Source organism: Polyodon spathula, chromosome 25 (assembly GCF_017654505.1).
Source record: "Polyodon spathula isolate WHYD16114869_AA chromosome 25, ASM1765450v1, whole genome shotgun sequence".
Classification (NCBI taxonomy): Eukaryota; Metazoa; Chordata; class Actinopteri; order Acipenseriformes; family Polyodontidae; genus Polyodon; species Polyodon spathula.
In genome coordinates, this window is record NC_054558.1 from 1570914 (window position 1) to 1591494 (window position 20581).

At 46.3% G+C, this 20581-nt stretch overlaps 1 protein-coding gene across 3 annotated transcripts; it reads left to right on the top strand.

The window, feature by feature from the left end:
- The first annotated feature begins 725 nt into the window (after positions 1 to 725).
- Positions 726 to 20311, top strand: LOC121299458 (venom nerve growth factor-like). 3 transcript variants are annotated; one of them, XM_041227164.1, is made up of 3 exons: positions 726 to 874; positions 16266 to 16389; positions 19413 to 20311. In XM_041227164.1, exon 3 carries the CDS (start codon positions 19424 to 19426, stop codon positions 20093 to 20095), a length of 672 nt encoding a protein of 223 aa, XP_041083098.1. In that variant the 5' UTR covers positions 726 to 874; positions 16266 to 16389; positions 19413 to 19423; the 3' UTR covers positions 20096 to 20311. The 3 variants fall into 3 exon arrangements, with proteins under 3 accessions (XP_041083098.1, XP_041083101.1, XP_041083100.1); XM_041227166.1 differs by lacking the exon at positions 726 to 874 and adding an exon at positions 7628 to 7834; XM_041227167.1 differs by lacking the exon at positions 16266 to 16389.
- Positions 20312 to 20581: the final 270 nt, after the last annotated feature.

Below are 20581 nucleotides of genomic sequence, written 5' to 3' on the forward strand. Positions count from 1 at the left end.
AGTTGAAGGGGCGTTCTAGGAGGGATAGTCTCTGGTGCCTCTGGTAACTATAAAGGCCGATGTCTCCGTTATAGATCTTGAAGTGTCCCGCACATGCATGATCCCAGTATATTTTTCCTCACGTTGTCTTGCACACAGAAAACAAATCACTCTGCGTCTAGCACAAACCATTTTTTGAAAGGAAAGAAGAAAGATTACGATTCTTGTGAAATAAAAGGCACGTTTTTAACAAGATACATATTTCCAGAATCGCCAGGCAGTGCACAAGACAGCCGTCAAACGAAGCTGTGAACGGGGGCAAGGTTTTACTGTGCCAGAGGGCATCGTGTTGAGAAAGAGAGCGCGCCAGCTGGGAGCTGTTTAATGGGCCTCACATTAAAATAAGTGCCTGTTTATGTGGAGTTCATGTTTACTAGTGGCTTAATACAGAGAAATTCTGGGCATTTTACACAATAATTTTACAGTTTAGCTTAAAGGTAATCATGCTGTTTTAATAGGTTTTGAACCAGCTGTTCCTAACAACATGTAGAGTGTTAATGCAGAGCTTTCAATACTACACCCCCATGTCAGGGACACTGTTGTGTCTGATAGTTGTGTGCAGTACTGTTGAGCACAGGCAGGCAGGCAGGCAGGCAGCCAGGCAGGCACTAAGACCTGAAGGATCCTACAGAGAGCAGAATGACACCAGGAGTCCTCTGACTAAGTTTCAGTGCAGGCAATTTGGGGTTGAGTGTGAAAGTGAATGGCTGAGTCTGGCCTTTCCACACACACACAAGCAAGAGCAAAAGCCTTGGGGAAGTATTCGGATAACCCTGCCAGGGAATACTGCACCTGTGGACCTTACTCTTGGCTGGAGAAGGGAAGGGAAGCTGAGGTAAATAACTTTTAGGGTGTTTTATAGCCCGTGTGTGCCCGTGTGTGCCTGTGTGTGTGTGTGTGTGTGTGTGTGTGTGTGTGTGTGTGTGTGAAAGGGAAGGCTTGTCAAAAAGTTACCTGGCAGATGTTTTTTACAGCACATTTGCAAGGACTTTTAAAAAGATATACTGTACAGTATATCACAGACTCACAGTACAGTGTGTGTGTTTTTCTTTTTCTTTTATTTTTTTTTATCAGGTTTTACCCAACAGAATACAGATGTCTATTTGTCCCAACTTGTCAAAGTTTCAGTAAGAAACCAATAACATTGCTGCTCCTGTAGAATGATCTGGCGCCTTCTGTTTGAAGTGGCCACTCTTAAAGAAGTAGCCACAGAGTTTAAAGCAGGCCGGTCACGGCAACACCAGCAGCAGCTTGATTAGAAGCAGCTTCCCCGCTGGAAACCAGTTGCTGTTGAGACAGGAACTCATAACAGAAAAAAAAAAAAAAAAAAAAAAAAGCACTCCAACATCAGACTCTTTATTAATTCGTCTAGCTTGGGTGGTTTTCCCAATTTCCAATAAAGATGTAATTATACAACCTCTGTGCGAATGCGGACAAGCAATGGAAAAATACACGCCACAGAAGTTACTATCAGCACACTGCTATTCAATTGTTCTTTGTGAGAAGTTTTTAGATATAAGACAACCCGTTTCTCAAGACAGCAGTTCAGCTGGCGCATACTGTTTCCATGCTGTAGTCTAGAGCCCCTAATTGCATGTGCAGTAATCCTGACCCTTTTCATGCTTTGCAATTGAACTCATATTTAATGCATGTGATGTGATTGTCTTGCATGTGATGCTAATTGGTGGCACCAGAAGGAATTCATTCCGATCGTGATTCAAAGTGTGACTGATTGTGTGCAGTCGGAGATGAGGTATTGCTAACGTGCACTGCAGTTCCAGTCTGTGGCTGTGCTCTCCACAGTGCTTGGCTTGCTCTCTCTTCACAGTGTAGTCTTGGTCTGGCTCCACCTGGTTCTAGTTAAAGGGGGTTCAGCAGAAATGGCGTGTTTGAAGTCAGGAATTATTTTTTTCTTGCGTTGCGGCTCACTTGCAGTGTGACTTTTCAAACCTTCAGTTTATGAGGTGTTTTAGAGAAGGGTTTGAGCAGCCATTGTCACGAGAGCTTTAACCCACTAGAGATGTGTGCAGGGGACTGTCCGTGGAGAGCTTAAACAAGCTCATAGCCTGTGGCAAAAGCCCCTCAAGATTAGCCCAGGATTCGTGTTTGAAGTGCAGAAAGAATGCAAAGTTAACAAGGGCTACTCACCTGGCTGGGGAGACTGGAAGGTGAGTGAGAGAGACATGGGATTGGAGGCTTTTAGTGTGCGGCTCTGGGTTTGAAAACCCCATCGGCAAAAATGTTGAACCCCACGCTAATTTGAACCTGATGTGAAAAAATCTGCTTTTAAGGATGTGGAAATCATTTTGCAAACATTGTCACTGCGCTTCGGGTAATCCAGAAACAATCTGTGATTGAAGTATTGATAAAGCATTTCTAATTATACCATGTTGGGGATGCTGTCTTGAAAGATCGCATGGAATGGAATTGATATTTTGAGCTCCAAGTTTAAACACATTTTTCGGAATTGAAAAAAAAAATGTGTGCATATATATATATATATATATATATATATATATATATATATATATATATATATATATATACATAATGGTATATCTCTCAAGAAAACACAATAAGCAGAACGCAACTGCGGCTCGGGCCAAAAGTCTTGCACAATGCTGAGGAATAATGTATCGTTAACATATTGAATTACACACTGCTTTCTAGTTCTCCACATACTTAACAAAAAACTGATCCATTAAAAAATGTGACATTTCAAAATCCAACATGAAACGCTGTGCTACTATGAAGACTCTGCCAGTAGACTGTAGCAGTGCCATTGTGTAGCTTCTTGGATTACACTCTGCTAAATAAAACACCTAAACACACACACACACACACACACACACACACACACACACACACACACACACACACACACACACACACACACACACACACACACTCACACACACACACACACACACACACACACACACACACACACACACACACACACACTGACACACACACACACACACACACACACACACACACACACACACACACACACACACACACACACACACACACACACACACACACACACTCACACACACACACACACACGCACACACACACACACACACACACACGCACGCACACACACGCACGCACACGCACGCACACACACACACACACACACACACACACACACACACACACTCCCCCCCACACACACACACACACACACACACACACTGACACACACACACACACACACACACACACACACATATATAAAAAGGATAGAGGTAGAACAATAGTGAGTAAAGGGAGAGGGGGAGAGGGAGAGGAGGGGTGGAGAGAAGAGGAAAAGAGGAAAGTGGGAGATAGTGAGGGAAAGGAATAAAAGGGAGAGGGGAGGGGAGGGGAGGCTGTATTAATAGAGCTTTCTATGGGCTTGTTTTCTTGTCTAAGTAGGGAGCAGCCCTCGTCACACCCACTCACACTGTAGCTGGGGGCTCACTTGTCAGGTAAATATTTCTGTAGTTAACCCTACAATCTATATTCACAGGTACCGAAATGGACAAAGCAGCTGAGAAGGAAATACAGGCAGACGTGCAGACAGACAGACAGGCAGGCAGGCAGACAGACAGACAGATGGAGTTTATGGAGTGTAATAGTGTAATAGTGTGCTAACAGTTTTGTATGGGCGACACTCTATTGTATATATTAATGTATACCTGTAATAAGGAGTCTTATTGGGAACGCATGCAACCCAGTGTAGACAGACAGTCTTTCAGCAGCTCCTCACTAGCAGCGGAAATGATTAGAAACAAGAACCCGGTCCGTCATCACAAGCCCCATCTAACCTGTCAGCAAGTGAGGGCTCTGAGCAACCCCGCCCCTGCTCACTTACCAGGGTCAGATAAAGAGCTGGTAACGAACACGCTGCTAGCACCCCCCTGCTCACTTACCAGGGTCAGATAAAGAGCTGGTAATGAACACGCTGCTAGCACCCCCCTGCTCACTTACCAGGGTCAGATAAAGAGCTGGTAACGAACACTCTGCTAGCACCCCCCCTGCTCACTTACCAGGGTCAGATAAAGAGCTGGTAACGAACACACTGCTAGCACCCCCCTGCAAACTTACCAGGGTCAGATAAAGAGCTGGTAACGAACACGCTGCTAGCACCCCCCTGCTCACTTACCAGGGTCAGATAAAGAGCTGGTAACGAACACGCTGCTAGCACCCCCCTGCTCACTTACCAGGGTCAGATAAAGAGCTGGTAACGAACACACTGCTAGCACCCCCCTGCAAACTTACCAGGGTCAGATAAAGAGCTGGTAACGAACACTCTGCTAGCACCCCCCTGCTCACTTACCAGGGTCAGATAAAGAGCTGGTAACGAACACGCTGCTAGCACCCCCCTGCTCACTTACCAGGGTCAGATAAAGAGCTGGTAACGAACACGCTGCTAGCACCCCCCTGCTCACTTACCAGGGTCAGATAAAGAGCTGGTAACGAACACGCTGCTAGCACCCCCCTGCTCACTTACCAGGGTCAGATAAAGAGCTGGTAACGAACACGCTGCTAGCACCCCCCTGCTCACCTACCAGGATCTGTCACTGTCCCTGAATTAAAGGGCTCGTAACGAAGACACATGGAGATCAGTTACCAGGCACGTTTAAAAGCGAAGCTTAATTACACAGTACTGTTGTTAATTACATGTCATTGGATACGATTTGCACGGCCAGGGGAATAACTACTAGCCTATTTTTGACAAGTTTGTGTCATTAAGTGCTGATTGTGCTGCAGTGGCTGGATTCAGAATAGTAATGCTCTCCAGTATACAAGGGTCACAGTGGACAACGAGGACCACACAGTAAGGTCAAGATCATATCAAGCTTCTGCAGGGAAGCAGTGGAGCGTGTTCATGCAAGAATGACTCAGTGCTTCAGGCTTATTGAGGGTAAGCACAACAGCCTCCCAATAAGCTTGCAGTGCAACACCACAGAGGATGGAAGGGCTCCTAAATGAGGAATCATAGTATGTAGGAGATATCAGCTGATTCATCGTCTACACCAGAGGTGGCCAAACCGCGGCTCGCAAGACTCAGGAGGTTCCAGAGCGGCTCCTGGTGACATGCTGTGTGACGCACGCTCTGCAGCTCCAATGAACTGAAGAAAGAATAATAAACAAGAACGAAAGGAGAGCAAGTACAAATAAAACACAATGAGTTTATTGTCTGTGTTCTCTCTGTGGATTACAGTTAATTATTCTCTCTCTCTCTCTCTCTCTCTCTCTCTCTCTCTCTCTCTCTCTCTCTCTCTCTCTCTCGCTCTGCTGTTTCTTTGAGCCTGCATGTTCACTGCAAGGACGTTTCCTCGCTTGTTGACTTATTCAATGCTCTTATTCAGATGAACGCATCTTGGCGGCAGACTAGAGATTGCAGGTTTAGATGTTATATTGCATCTTCAAGGGAAGCGCTTGTCAAAAAGAATCTTTACCAAAATGCGTGTCTCTTTGGTGTTTTTGGTGAAATCAGGTCAGTTATTGTATTTTGCTTCAAAATGACTGAATACATTGAAGGGTTAAATGTTTCATCAATTTCACATAGATTCACAGCCCTTAGTATTATATTAAAAAAAAATATATCAGTAACACTTTACATGAAGTGTCTCTAGTTACTGTGTATTTATATATTAGTTACTTAGTAAATACTGGTGTATGTGCACTTCATTTCTAATTTTTTTTGCCTAACCCGAACCCTAACCCTTTTCTGATACACTTGCATATATCGTGCAAAAAGATTGACACATTAAGTGCATTGCAACTGTGCATAATAACATTGTAATTATGTGTAAGTGCTCCGGTATTTATTAAGTAACCTCTATGTAAATGCACAGTAATTAGAGACACCGTGTAGAGTGTTACTGATATATTTCTGCCACAGGGATACAGCAGAGATAAGGTAATGTGTTTCTTGATAACACTGTATGGGGCTCTGTATCTTTTACAGGTTCTGATATACAGTACAGTAGTCATCTATTAGGTCATGAATACACCCCCCCACCCCCCGTGTGTCTGCCGTCCAAAGGGAAATGTTCAGATCCATGTTGGTATGCTGTGCGGGATCAGAAACAGATGCATCCTGAGAGGGAGGGAGCATCGGAGGAAGCATGAGAAGGGTTTTACCAAGCTCTTATTTTCACATCCCTTTTTGGTGTTGAAGATCGTCGATCAAACACAAGCTAAAAAGGAATCTTTTTGACTTGCCATTTCATGCAATGGGTGCGAGTTCTGAATCTCACATTTTCTGAAACTCTGCATTGACATTTATTACAAGAACATATTTTCAAACCTTGTAAAAGTTTCATCTGCACAGTCTCTTTGCAGTTTGTCCATGGGTATTCCATGCCTCTTTTAACATGCATGACTGTACCTCTCTGGCTGTTGCAGGCGTGTCTATGCTTTAGCATGCTTTAGCTACACTTTATTACACTTTGATACACTTTCACATTTTACAGACGTCCTTTGTTTTTGCAGCTGTGCTCTGACATGCTTAATCAAAGGTGTCCAGCAATGTACACTGGCAGGTCTACAAGTTACATTTCATTTGGAATTGGAAATTGGAATCTGGAATTCTGCACGTTGACAGATGTGCAGCTCCAATATCTTCACTTTTCCAGGCTGGAAAGTTTTGACCCCCTTTCCCAGGTTCGAGGCGTTGACAGACGCCGTAGAGATGTTTGGTCCTGTCTCTTGTAGAGAAGAGAGAATTCACTCTTTCGACAGGGGCGCTGGTGAGTGCAAGTCGAGATGGGTGAGTGATATTTTGGAAAGGCTTGTATTGATTCTGGATGCATCCACACAACGTGCGTGGGGTCAGGTGGGATTTCAACAGTCCATTTCAAGTTTAATTGAGCAACAAACATACCTAACCCTTACAGAATCAACAAGCTAATAGTGATGCAGGATATGGAATACCCTCAATAAGAAAATAAATCAGATCTTCCGCATGAAAAAAACCTTTTTTATTGTGCAGGCAATTCAACTGTATAGTGACTGACCGTCCCAAGCAAAGCCACTGGACATGCGGGCCTCCTGTAAGATAGCATGGCATCTTTAGCATGCCGTGCCCTTAACAAGGATAGCCAGCAATAACTGGAATCGTTCCCAACAATAATAGGCTGGGAACGAATTCCATTGTTCCAGTTTACACAGGGAGACTTTCAATACCAGCACTGCTGTCAACATTAACAGTCATTTGAAAGTATCACTCGGGTCCAGGGTCTGTGCTCCAGAAGGAAAACTAGTACTAGGGGATTGAGGAAGGACATCTACAATAAAACAAGCAAAGAAGAACAATCTAGTCCTGTCTGTCTATTAAACACGAGGCTCTTGTTGCAGAATTGTGCAGAGAAGGTGACGTAGCATCTTGACATTAGAACCTCACGTTCACCCAGCATTGGAATGGAAACCAAATGTTATCACACTAAGAGGCAAAGCTCAATAAACAGGCTGTATCGCCAGGCTCAAAGGAAAAGGAAATCCAAAGCCCTGGATAGTAAAGGGTCAGGGTAGCTCGGGAGCCGTTCCTATGTAAAGGTCTCCTCTAGTGTTTACCGGGATGCCATTGCTTTCAGTGCACCTCCTACAGGTGATGATAGCGAGCTTGATGCCAGCCTCTGAAACACAGCAAAGCCACCATCACCCCAACTGAAGTGCAAGCATTTCATTCTCTGCAGGAACTCAAACCCTGGGCAGCCAGACAAGCAGCACTCTTTCAAGACTGAAGAACCACTGTCTGTGCCCACCCGTCACTCTAGAAGATATTGATTAAAAGGTTTGGAAACTTTATATATATATATATATATATATATATATATATCCGTACTTTTCATGAGTCTTCGAATGAATACTTGACTCTGTCATTTATTTGAAGATGATGGATCAATACCCACTCGCTGATACTGCGTGGCAGGCCCACACTCCCGTCTCAGTACCAGGGTGTGTGTTCAGTTGAAATTAATATGACACACCGGTGGCATATTTCTGTAAGTTATACAATACCTAGCTGACGTATTTGGACATGCTGTACAGACAGTGTGTGAGGTGTGCAGACAGACAGACAGGCAGGCAGACAGGCAGGCAGGCAGACAGGCAGGCAGGCAGGCAGGCAGGCAGACAGACAGACAGGCAGGCAGGCAGGCAGGCAGGCAGGCAGGCAGGCAGGCAGGCAGGCAGACAGACAGGCAGGCAGACAGGCAGACAGACAGACAGACAGAGGCAGGCAGGCAGGCAGGCAGGCAGACAGGCAGGCAGGCAGGCAGGCAGACAGACAGACAGGCAGGCAGGCAGGCAGGCAGGCAGGCAGGCAAGCAGACAGGCAGGCAGGCAGGCAGACAGACAGACAGACAGGCAGGCAGGCAGGCAGGCAGACAGGCAGGCAGATAGGCAGGCAGACAGACAGACAGACAGACAGACAGACAGACAGGCAGGCAGGCAGGCAGGCAGGCAGGCAGGCAGGCAGAGAGACAGACAGGCAGGCAGGCAGGCAGGCAGGCAGACAGACAGGCAGGCAGGCAGGCAGGCAGGCAGGCAGGCAGACAGAGAGACAGACAGGCAGGCAGGCAGGCAGGCAGACAGACAGGCAGAGAGACAGACGGGCAGGCAAGTAGAAAGACAGGCAGGCAGGCAGGCAGGCAGGCAGGCAGGCAGACAGGCAGGCAGGCAGGCAGGCGGATGGATTTTGATCTAGTCTGATTTCACTGTCAGTTCTGTGCTGTGCTTGAGAAGACAGAGAGACTTCTCTTCACTAGACAGCTCTAAAGCTCATAACGAACACTGTAGCCGTTGTTCCAGGTTTCTCTGTCAGCTTCAAGCAGTGTGAATGGGAGAAAGTACACTCAGTGTGGTGTTTTAGATTGTCATGGTTAGTTCTGAGTGGAGTCAAGAATGGAGACAGCGTGTTCAGAAGGTATAGAAGGACTATTAGACTGCAGAATACAGAGGAGCCAACACATTTCAATGGCAGAGGTTCTGTTTGATGAGACAGTGGTGGCACATTGGGCAGCTGCAGTGGTTTGAGTGGGTTTGAGTTGCTCAGTTTGATAAAGCACAGGGCTGCAGTGTGGACGGTAGTGGTTTGAGTAGCTCAGTGGTTAAGCACAGGGCTGCAGTGTGGAAGGTAGTGGTTTGAGTAGCTCAGTGGTTAAGAGCTGGGCTGCAGTGTGGAAGGTAGTGGTTTGAGTAGCTCAGTGGTTAAGAGCTGGGCTGCAGTGTGGAAGGTAGTGGTTTGAGTAGCTCAGTGGTTAAGGGCTGGGCTGCAGTGTGGAAGGTAGTGGTTTGAGTAGCTCAGTGGTTAAGAGCTGGGCTGCAGTGTGGAAGGTAGTGGTTTGAGTAGCTCAGTGGTTAAAGGCTGGGCTGCAGTGTGGAACGTAGTGGTTTGAGTAGCTCAGTGGTTAAGCACAGGGCTGCAGTGTGGAAGGGAGGTGATCACATGTGAGATGTGGTTTAAACAGCTGTCCTGTTGTTTACTTAATGAACTGCTTACATTGCTTATCATCACGATAACATACACAGCATAGCTTAAGCACTAATGGAAGCCCATGTCTTATATTCAATATAAATACTGTGCAACATTCCCAAGCCTGTTTCCTGAGTGTGTGTGTATATATATATATAAAATCTCAGGCATGATGACCTAACAGCAGTGAAATATTGCACTACATTATCTCTTGCCTTGAAGTCAAAGTGCACACATATCTGGGACTGTTTTGAATGAGGTTCATCTCATCTACAGAAACGGTGAGATGCACGGTGCCCATAAGAAAGCAGTTTATAGGTATTGACTGCATGGTTGAGAGTCCTGCAGTCTTGTTCAGTGTCTTCACCTGCCTAGTTTCTTTACACTGCAGTGAATGTGTTTCAAATCCCCCGGCTCTCGGACAGTGCAGGAATTAATCACCCAGGCAGTGTGGATTAGCTCTGACCTCTCCCACAAACAGAACTGTGGTATGAAAGTTGAGCTTCTCTATAAAGGCCTTACTCTGAAGGGGCACTCACAGACAGACAGAAAGACAGACTGAAGAACACTCACAGACAGACAGACACACTGAAGAACTAGTAGTTATTGCTGAGGAGCTGGGTTGCAGTGCGGTGCTGAGGAGCTGGGTTGCAGTGCGGTGCTGAGGAGCTGGGTTGCAGTGCGGTGCTGAGATGCTGGGTTGCAGTGCGGTGCTGAGGAGCTGGGTTGCAGTGCGGTGCTGAGAAGCTGGGTTACAGTGCGGTGCTGAGATGCTGGGTTGCAGTGCGTTGCTGAGGAGCTGGGTTGCAGTGCGGTGCTGAGGAGCTGGGTTGCAGTGCGGTGCTGAGGAGCTGGGTTGCAGTGCGGTGCTGAGGAGCTGGGTTGCAGTGCGGTGCTGAGGAGCTGGGTTGCAGTGCGGTGCTGAGGAGCTGGGTTGCAGTGCGGTGCTGAGGAGCTGGGTTGCAGTGCGGTGCTGAGGAGCTGGGTTGCAGTGCGGTGCTGAGGAGCTGGGTTGCAGTGCGGTGCTGAGGAGCTGGGTTGCAGTGCGGTGCTGAGGAGCTGGGTTGCAGTGCGGTGCTGAGGAGCTGGGTTGCAGTGCGGTGCTGAGGAGCTGGGTTGCAGTGCGGTGCTGAGGAGCTGGGTTGCAGTGCGGTGCTGAGGAGCTGGGTTGCAGTGCGGTGCTGAGGAGCTGGGTTGCAGTGCGGTGCTGAGGAGCTGGGTTGCAGTGCGGTGCTGAGGAGCTGGGTTGCAGTGCGGTGCTGAGGAGCTGGGTTGCAGTGCGGTGCTGAGGAGCTGGGTTGCAGTGTGGTGCTGAGGAGCTGGGTTGCAGTGCGGTGCTGAGGAGCTGGGTTGCAGTGCGGTGCTGAGGAGCTGGGTTGCAGTGCGGTGCTGAGGAGCTGGGTTGCAGTGCGGTGCTGAGAAGCTGGGTTGCAGTGCGGTGCTGAGGAGCTGGGTTGCAGTGCGGTGCTGAGGAGCTGGGTTGCAGTGCGGTGCTGAGGAGCTGGGTTGCAGTGTGGTGCTGAGGAGCTGGGTTGCAGTGTGGTGCTGAGGAGCTGGGTTGCAGTAGTGAATGTTTTTTATAGTGTAACTTTCCACAGTAGTTCAATAACCCTCTTTAAGCAGAATACACAAGAGGCTGAACTGTGTCAAATAATGAAACAATGTGTGTTGTTTGTTTTGCTTTGTGTTCAAAGCGCTTTCATGCCAGGCACATTCAGAAGATGGCTTTTTAAACAGAGCCTTCTGTGGTTTGTGCTGCATAAGTAAGACAATCCCTTGCCAACGTTAAATGAAAAAATTCTGCAAAATCTGATCCAGCTTTTCAGTGCTGCAGTCCTGGGCCTCTCTCTCTCTCTTTCAAGCACACAAGCAATTGTGAAGCGTTATGGGTATGTTCGCTTGATGATCATTTCCGCTGTAGTTGGAACCAGGGTTCAAACCAAGGCTTGTGAACAACAGAAGCAGGCAGTGAGTTAGCCAGCCGCGCTGTTTTCAGCAACATGCCATTAACAGATATTTCCTGGAGTTCTTTCTGTATGAATTCGTCTGTTCTTGCCAGCACCAGAGGGGCTTTGTTTGGAACTGTTATGAAGAAATGCTAATAATTTATTAAACACTGTGTGAGCTGAACCAAACGTTTTTTTGAAAGTGTTCAATAAATCATATTACATTTGAACACCTGGAAGCTCTCAAAGCATTTCTCTAAACTAGATCAGTGTCCTGTACTCAAGCCGGTTGATCTTGTAAGATGCAGCTAGGATGTACAGGCTATTGTCCTATAAGGTAGCGTGCAGGGTTCCTGCTCGCTACCTCAAACTGTGCAAAACATTTCCTTTGTAATAACAGGCACCGAGATAAATATTCAAACACTGAACAAATATTCAAACACTGCCTTCTTGAAACGTATTTGGTGATAAAAAAAATGGCCATGTTTTTATTTGTTAATAAAAAAACTGACATGCTTGTTCCACTCCTCATAATTAGAATCAAGATCACTGTGACATTTTATAGTCTTTGAGGTAGAAGGGACAGATGTGTCCCCTAAAACGACACTGACTTTCTTATTTCTGCAACGAGGCGCACGAAGCAGGGTTTAAAATGTCCTGACAGGTTGGAATCCGGTCCTCCAAGCTGTCAGTTTCCACCTCGTGATGCTCGAGTCGCTCTCGAATGTATCTGAAGAGGAGACCGTTTGAAGGGGCTCTCAACTCCTCTCGTACCTTCAGGATTTCTCTTCTTTAGCGTGTCGTGAAGCCTCTTGATTATGCACTGCAGGTTAACAGACTGTAGCAAAAGAGCAGTCATGGATTTCTGTCGTAGCTAGCGGCTGTCGATGTAGTCTTCATCATCACCAAATAATGTGCTCATATTTCATCTTTGTAATCGGGTTCTCCCCTTTGTGCATTCATACTGTGATATCTTTCATTTCCTGATGTTAGGATTGGTAATGTCATCAGCCTGTCACAATCCTATTTAAAATGCTTGTATTCAACGCAAATATTTGCATCTTGATGTAAATGTGTTCACTGGAACCGATTCTCTGCTCCAGTTCCCAGTCAGAGATACAAGGGTAACACTTTCCATTGTCCCTAATTACTGTGTATTTACATAGACATGAATCAGTTATGCTTACACATGAGGTGTATTCATAATTACAATGTTATGTTGCATTGTGCTGGCACAGTTACATGATTGGACTTTTTGAAAACGGTTACAAACATTCATGTGTTAACATTGTCTTTTACCAGTCCCAATCAAAATCTCAGTCCCAGTCCCAATCCCCCAGTCCCAGTCCCAAGAGGGTCAGGGTTTAGGGTTAAGGTTAGGGTTAGGGTTAGGGTTAGGGTCAGGTTAGGGTCAGGGTTAGGGTTAGGGTTAGGGTTAGGGTTAGGGTTAGGGTTAGGGTTAGGGTTAGGGTTAGGGTTAGGGTTAGGGTCAGGGTCAGGGTTAGGGTTAGGGTCAGGGTCAGGGTCAGGGTTAGGGTTAGGGTTAGGGTTAGGGTTAGGGTTAGGGTCAGGGTCAGGGTTAGGGTTAGGGTTAGGGTCAGGGTCAGGGTTAGGGTTAGGGTCAGGGTCAGGGTTAGGGTTAGGGTTAGGGTCAGGGTCAGGGTCAGGGTTAGGGTTAGGGTTAGGGTCAGGGTCAGGGTTAGGGTTAGCTTTAGAGTTAGGGTTAGAATTCGAGCATGAAATAAGATGTACACAATAAGGCCATTTTGAAAAGAGTTTTCAAACAGAGTTTAAAGTTACAAGTGTAGACAGTTGTCATGATGTTAACAACAAAAAGAAAAATTCCATGCGCGTTAAACATTTGCAGCAGTGCTAGGGGACGTGCAACGCTGTGTATTCATTTCAACACTCTGCACAGTGTCTGGTTTTCTGTTTCTCAGTTTGAATCTTTCACTTCTACAGTCTCTTCGCTTGCAGTCGCTCAGTGTGGGCTGCACCTATGTGAGGAGTCCTGATGGATTTATTTTTATCAGTGTTTGTACTGGAAACTACTCAAGCCCTGAGGAAAGCTACAAAACGCTTAACTCTCTGATTGCTGTGTCAACATGTTTTGTTAATGAGATAGTGTTCTGGTATCGGTTGTGCTTCGGGCTATTTGTAACCTCTGATGATTTCAATTGGACTGACCACACTGTTTACCACAGTGTAGTAACCCTCATTCATCATACCATTAAAAACTATTCCAAGACTTACAGAAACGACGAGAAAGCAGGTCTGGGCGTAAAGTTTGCAGGTACTAGGCACAGTCCTTAAGGCAGCCTGGAGCTAGCCCATTCAATGCCTTATATGCAAGTGGCAGCACCTTAAAATGAACTCTGTATTTCACAGGGAGCCAATGCAGTTTATGCAGGACTGGAGTTATGTGCTAAGAGAGAGTATGGTTTTTGTGAACACCCTTCATGAACATTCTTTTCATACTGCAGCCTATTTAGTACCTTCACAGATCACCCTCCTGACACCAGTGCAGCACTGCTGGATGGATCTGATCCACAACAATGCCTCAGTAAAGATGCATTCGCCCTCTCAGTGTAAGACCCAGGGTATACCAGGAGGAGAAGATGCTCTAATCAGGACGATGCCGAATTCAAGCAGGCAGACCGATCCAGAGCAGAGCTGGCTGTGAGAGAATGCCTCCTGTGTGCTGGCAGTCCAGCATCTCTCTCACCCCCACAGGAGCTGGTGAAAGGACCGCTGGCAGTGGAGCGTGCTGCACCTGCTGTCTGGAGAGGATTGTAAACATTACCCTGAGAAGTGCTGCTGGGGGCGTGAGAGCTAGCTCATTCCAGGACAGAGACATGACAAAACGACTGTTAGCCTTTCAGTTTCAGCTCAACTAACCTGGCAACGCGACTGACAATGTTACATGACCAGAGTCAGGTAACTGTAACAAGAAGCGGCTCAGTGGGAGGTACACTCAAGGGATGGGCAAAAAAACAAACACCCCACTTGCAATATGCAGCACACCCTGCTGCACGTCACTTTCAGTCATGATGGGAAGACTGTTGATCTTTGCATAGTTGTAGTTCGGCGTGCGGCAGTAGTAAAATCACATTCTGTTGCAATAGCAAGGTTTCGCTGAAACCAATATAGGGAAGCACTGTAAGGAAATGAATTGGATGTCTGCAAATGAGTGCACTCAATACTGATTGCTAGGTTAGTACGTTTCCATTTACTGATTCCAGTTATTGTTAGACACACCAGTGCAGCGCCTAGTTATGAAGAGAAACCCGACAGTGATCAATGACTTAATGTTCTGGGAGATGGCTCGGGTATGGAGATGGTCTGTCGTCAGGCAGCTGAATCCTCTCCTGTCTTAAATCCATGGCCTGTGTGTATGTGAAGCTGAACTCTGTTTACGCTCTCTTTTTTGAGCAATATCTAAACACTGTCAATTTCCCAGAGTGAGCTGCAATGCTGTTCCAGACACAGACCGTGCATCTCTTCTACAGAAGCCGTACCCCGCTTGCTTTATCGATTCCTCGTTCCTCTGTGTCCTGAAACACGCTCTCATCCTGCAGCTGCGCTCGAGCACAGCATTCTCAAGAGTGCTCCAGATACTTGTTCAACCCTTTGACTCCTACAACGCCCCCGCTAAACCGAGGGACCCCCTGATGAAAGCGTTGCCCGATTCCTTTGTCAACTTAGTTTCTTATATTATTTTTTTACGTCAGATTTTTGTGAAACTTGACACTCTCTCATAATACCACCTCAGAACAAACAGTGTTGTAAACTTAATTTTACTGCCAGTGGTCTATATGCAATCTGGGAAATGTGAGCAGCTAAACAGATGGTGGTTGAAATCTCATGTAATGACAGCTTTGGGATGCAATTGTATTTCCTAGAAAGTTTTTAGCAGGAGGATAGATTTCTATCTTTAAGGCTGGATTTGATTAGAGCTTTTTACTATACCTCATAACATCATATATAATCTATTAAGAGTGTCAGAAATGCTGCTGTTATATAGTGTTTATAAGTAAGTACAATGAGATCCAGCTACAGTCGGGGGGGGGGGGGGGGGTATGATGTTGGTATGACGGGAATGGAGATCAGACATGGAAGCGTGGTTGGTTGACAATGGAATTGGGCCACTGTAACCCCCTGTCTAAGAGCTTCCAGTAGCAAAAGCATAGCAAAGTCTAATAAAGCAGAGCGAAGGCACAGGTATTAGAAACATGCAAAGCGTAAATGGGAACTGCATGGGGAGCTTGCTAAGTGAGCCTCTTGAATTGCAATAAGGAGTTGTGTGCGCACATCCCATGGGATCATGACGTGATAAAACTGCATACATACAACGGTAAACTCTTAGAAGGACACAGGGGGCAGAATGACAGGGGCGCATGCTTTCAGATGTTTGCTGGTTCACCAGAACATACGTTAGGGTTGATGTGTGGATTGCTTGGGGAGGCCTGGGGTTGGTTATACCACTAGTGAAGACAAGGGGGAGACAAAGACCTTCAGTAGCTAGTAGAGGGATAATCATCAATTCAGTGCCCTGCTGCTATTAATTAACATGTGCGGATATGTTAAGAGAAGACCACAGTCCCTGGGGTGACTACATAGCTCCAGGTTCACTGGGACAGTTTGGGGAGGCACAGTTTGCTGCAATGCATTCTGGAACCTGTAGTCCTACAGCTATGAAATAAAGCAGGCTAGGCCAGGCAAGGTGAATGCATTCACTGGAATAATGAAATGCCGAGCTGGGTGGTCTGGAGTGGGTGTGTGACGTGTGTCTTGTTCTGCAGGCGGGGTGCGGACAGCAGCTCAGAGAGGGCAGCCCCAATGGCAGGCTGCTGTGACACTGCCTGCGAGCGACGCTCGCTATAAGAGCCCTGCGGGGAGCACACTTCACCTGGAGACAGTGCACAGGTGAGGCAGGGAACGCAGGGAACCTGGGTGGGGTTGTGCATTCTGCCCCCTGGTGGAACCCTGGAACTGTAATAACCTGGGTGGAATTGAACTGGATTTTCTTCTGCAAAGGCGTTTAGTTTTCACAGATGGTTTAACTTCTTATATAAATGTTCTTTCAGCTTTTAAAACAAAACCACACATAATGCTGTAGGTTGCAAGCTTAGTGATTCTAGTCTCAGAATTAAGACTGCAAAGACATTTCGTATAAGTTGGCAATTTGACCAATTCTATTTGCAAAGAATGCAGTCAAATGCAGTACAATCACAGACAAATTGGCTGGTTTCCACGAGGAAACTGGGACAATGAGAGCGATTGGCTGAGCAGGACTTGTTTATTATTACTAGCAGTCTGTGCTGGAGAGCTGTGTACAATTCCAGAGTCTGGCGTTGACAAGCAATAAAAAATAAATAAATAACCCTGACATTCTAAAACCCTGGGACACCTCTGAGCTGTGACCCAGCCAGCAGCCAATGGATCTCAGCCGATACCCCTGAGCACATCGGCTCGTGGGAAAACATCACGGCAAAATTCCCCCAGTCCTGCGTTTCCAAACCGTGCTCGCCTTGGAAACGCTCTCGTGGCACAGTCTGGCAGTGCAGTGTCCTGTATTGCTTTTATGGCTACTGCTGACCCCTAGAGGTGAAGTGAAGTAACCCCAACAGAAAAAACAAGCCTGAAACATATATTGTAGCTCTGGACTAAACAACCCTAAAGTATTAGTTATGTATTCCATGGATACCAAATTTGTTTTCATGAATATCTGTCACACACACACACACACACACACTGTGCTCTCCCTCAATAACAATGTAAACAGCTCCCAGCCTCAGATCAGTTCCCATGGTGGCCCCATGCCCTATTGACAGTGTTATGCTGGGTGTTCCCATTTTGCTGCCTCCTCCTCGCACTCTATATATTTAGTAACAATAGCGAGGCCTGGAGTTCTATCTGGGGAATGTTGTTGTTGAGGAAATGTAAGAGTGACGTCACTTCCCAGGCGACCGGGCCTGCCTGTGCACGTTTCATCAAACCAGGCTGACGTGACACTAAACCATTAAACTAAAAGCTCTCCAGGCGTCGGAGCGGGGTGCACAGATCTCGCGCTCTCAAATGTTTGGGTTGTTATGGCAACAAACAAGTGAGAGTCCCCCCCCCTCTTCGATTAGTGACCTCAGCGAGTCAGGAATCACTGTTTGTCTTTGTTCTTTTGCGGGGGTCACGCTGCAGGGGCGAGTGGAGTCCTGTCAGTTACTGTACAGCTTGCACTGCACTGCGTGGCTCACTTGATTGAAACTTCATTCAAGTATTTCAGTAATGCAATGCAGAGGCGATGTGAGTGACAGCTTCTGCACTAGCACCAGCCGGCACACCCTGAAGCAGAGCTCACTTTCTGACATGTTTCTTTAACTCTCTTAGTGACAAGACAGCAGATTTCATTTCGACCTACCTTAATCCTGCAGAGTGAAGCTCCCGTATTTACAGAGCTTGTAAAGCTGCTCGGAAACACAGAACAAGAATACAAGGGGAAGGGACACAGCAGCAAACGTGGAGACCTCCATTTCTGGAATTGATACAGGATCAGACGATATAAAAGCCAACTGAGTATCATTCGACTACAACTCTGTTTACTTGCTTTGAGAAGGCGCTCCAGATCAGTCGTCCTCGTTCCAATCATGTGACAGTGTGATCTTTCAACCCTGCCAGCCCCTCCCACTTGCTCTTTAAATGACCCTTACCCTCCCTTATGAAAGTTTACCATAGCAAAAGCACAACAAATAAAGGGAAGCCATGGTGAAGCATAGCAAAGCATTGTAAAGAATAGCGAGGTATGGTACAGCATATTAACAAACATGGCAAACCAAGACAAATTCTGGTAGATGCATATTATATCCATGGGGAAAGTATGATAAAGCTGCAAAAATACCTTGCAAATTTACAATGGTGAACTCTTATATGGCCCGTGAATGTGCAAGAATAGCACATCCCATAGTGGCGAGGACGAGCGTACATGTAACAAGAATCACGAAGCTTGCATTGCATTGCATTGCTCTTTCCATTGCACAGTATTTATACAAAGTTATGTAAACTGTACCGCACTAACCTGTCTATGGTGAAGCAGGACCAGCTACTGAAGCTGTTTTCTAAGATGTTTTTGCTCTAGGGCAAACCCAATAGAAGAAAAAAATAATAATAATAATAATAAAACCTGTTAATGTTGCAAACAAAAATGCAAGAGTCTGATTTGTTCCAGTGAAACAATGTACTGTAAAATAAACCTATTTACCAGTTCAAGAAAACTGTTCAGAATCTGGTTTAGTTTTGTGTCACAAATAAGTTGTCTTGTACGTTAATAATCTACCTTATGGAGCTGCTTTTCAAAGTGTTTGAGCTCTAAAGTGCACATTTCTGGGCAAAAAAAATAAAAATATTCCCGTATTTTTAACATGCAAGTTGACGGTCACCCATTTTTCCGTCACACTGACAGCTTGCATTGTGATTGTACAAACATGGAGAGACGGTGTAAGTTTCTGAGATAGTGTCCACATGTATTACACCACCTGAAGATTTCTCATTGATATCCTTTATATATCTACCTGCATGAAAACCTCTGGGAGTGAGAATTTCAAATTCTGCTCAGAAATCAGTGATATATCCTGTGGTTTGTGCTTTAATTTGGCATCTTAAACAACTTCTAAAAAGTCTCCTGCGTTTTATCATCTGTGTGACTCTATGTTCCTTTTCTCTTTTTAAATTAATTGCACGTGTGGGCCTATAAAAGTTGACTGTTAAACTAGACAATCACTAATTGGCCTATTTTGCCATTTTTCCCAGATTTTCAGTTCCAGTGGTTTGATTTCGTGTTCAAATCCAAGCCTCAGAAGCAGTGGGGTGTTGTAATAAATGTGCGCACTGCTGGATTCCTGCATTGTAACAAGGACAGCATGTTTCTCAGGTGTATCTAACTGTCTTGTCCTCTGCAGGACGGGTGCCCATGTGGTCGTCGACACTGGTCCTGGTGTTTCTGATCGGCGTCCAGGCTGTGTTGAAGTCAGAGGGGGATGCCAGGGTGGCAGGGGCCGGACTCTCCTCCAGGCAGCAGGGGGCGCCGGACACGATGATGGCACAGCTGGAGGACAGCAGCAACCAAAGTCAGTCCCGTGACCAGAACCTTCACTCCCCCAAGGGCACCAGCGTGGACCCCAAACTCTTCAGCAAGCAGCCCTACCGCTCCCCCAGGGTGCTGTTCAGCTCCCAGCCCCCGGGGAAGGAAGGGGCGGAGGCTCCCACGGGATCGAGGGTGAAACGGAAAGCCAGTCCGGCTCTGCACCGCGGAGAGTATTCGGTGTGCGACAGCGTCAGCACCTGGGTGGGAGACAAGACCAAGGCCACCGATATCAAAGGACAGGAAGTGAGCGTGTTGGCGGAGGTGAACATCAACAACACGGTCATCAAGCAGTACTTTTTCGAGACCACCTGTCGGAACGCCAAACAGGGCGGGGCTGGCTGTCGGGGCATTGACCGCAAGCACTGGAACTCGTACTGCACCGACACACACACCTTTGTGCGGGCCCTGACCGTGGAGAGCAATCTGGTGGCCTGGCGCTTCATTCGCATTAACACGGCCTGCGCGTGTGTGCTTAGCAGGAAGTCATGGAGACACTGACTGATTGACTGCTGCCCTGGACCCTCCCCCCCTCTCCCTGGCCAATGAACCAGCACCACAAACTCAACTCAAAGTGCCCCGTTGCCCTCTGCTCCCCAGCCCTACCTCAGTCTGTAAATTATTGTGTTACGTTGTTTTAAGTTATGAGACTGCATGTTATATTTAAAGTTTATACATTTGACAAATCCTTACAAAACAAAATAGCTTTTTCTCACTGTTATTTATTAAACACTTCTGTACATGTTTCTGGGTCGTTTCTTTGTCTACTCAAGGTTTCAGAATAATTTGGGAGCGATAATATGTTTTTAAGTGTAGTGTTCCCAATTCAAATAAACGACAAGGCATGACATGTTTGTTCAATGCTCTTAAAAACAAATCTTCGCTCCTACACACCGTTAACTTATAGAAAAATACCCTAAAACTCGGTCCATTTACTTTCTTTTACCTGAATAAATATCGACAGTTTTCTTTTTTCCTTTCTGCAGT

Bases quoted from the DNA above. Each gene is read 5' to 3' on its own strand.
- LOC121299458 (XM_041227164.1), top strand. From the start codon at position 19,424: ATGTGGTCGTCGACACTGGTCCTGGTGTTTCTGATCGGCGTCCAGGCT.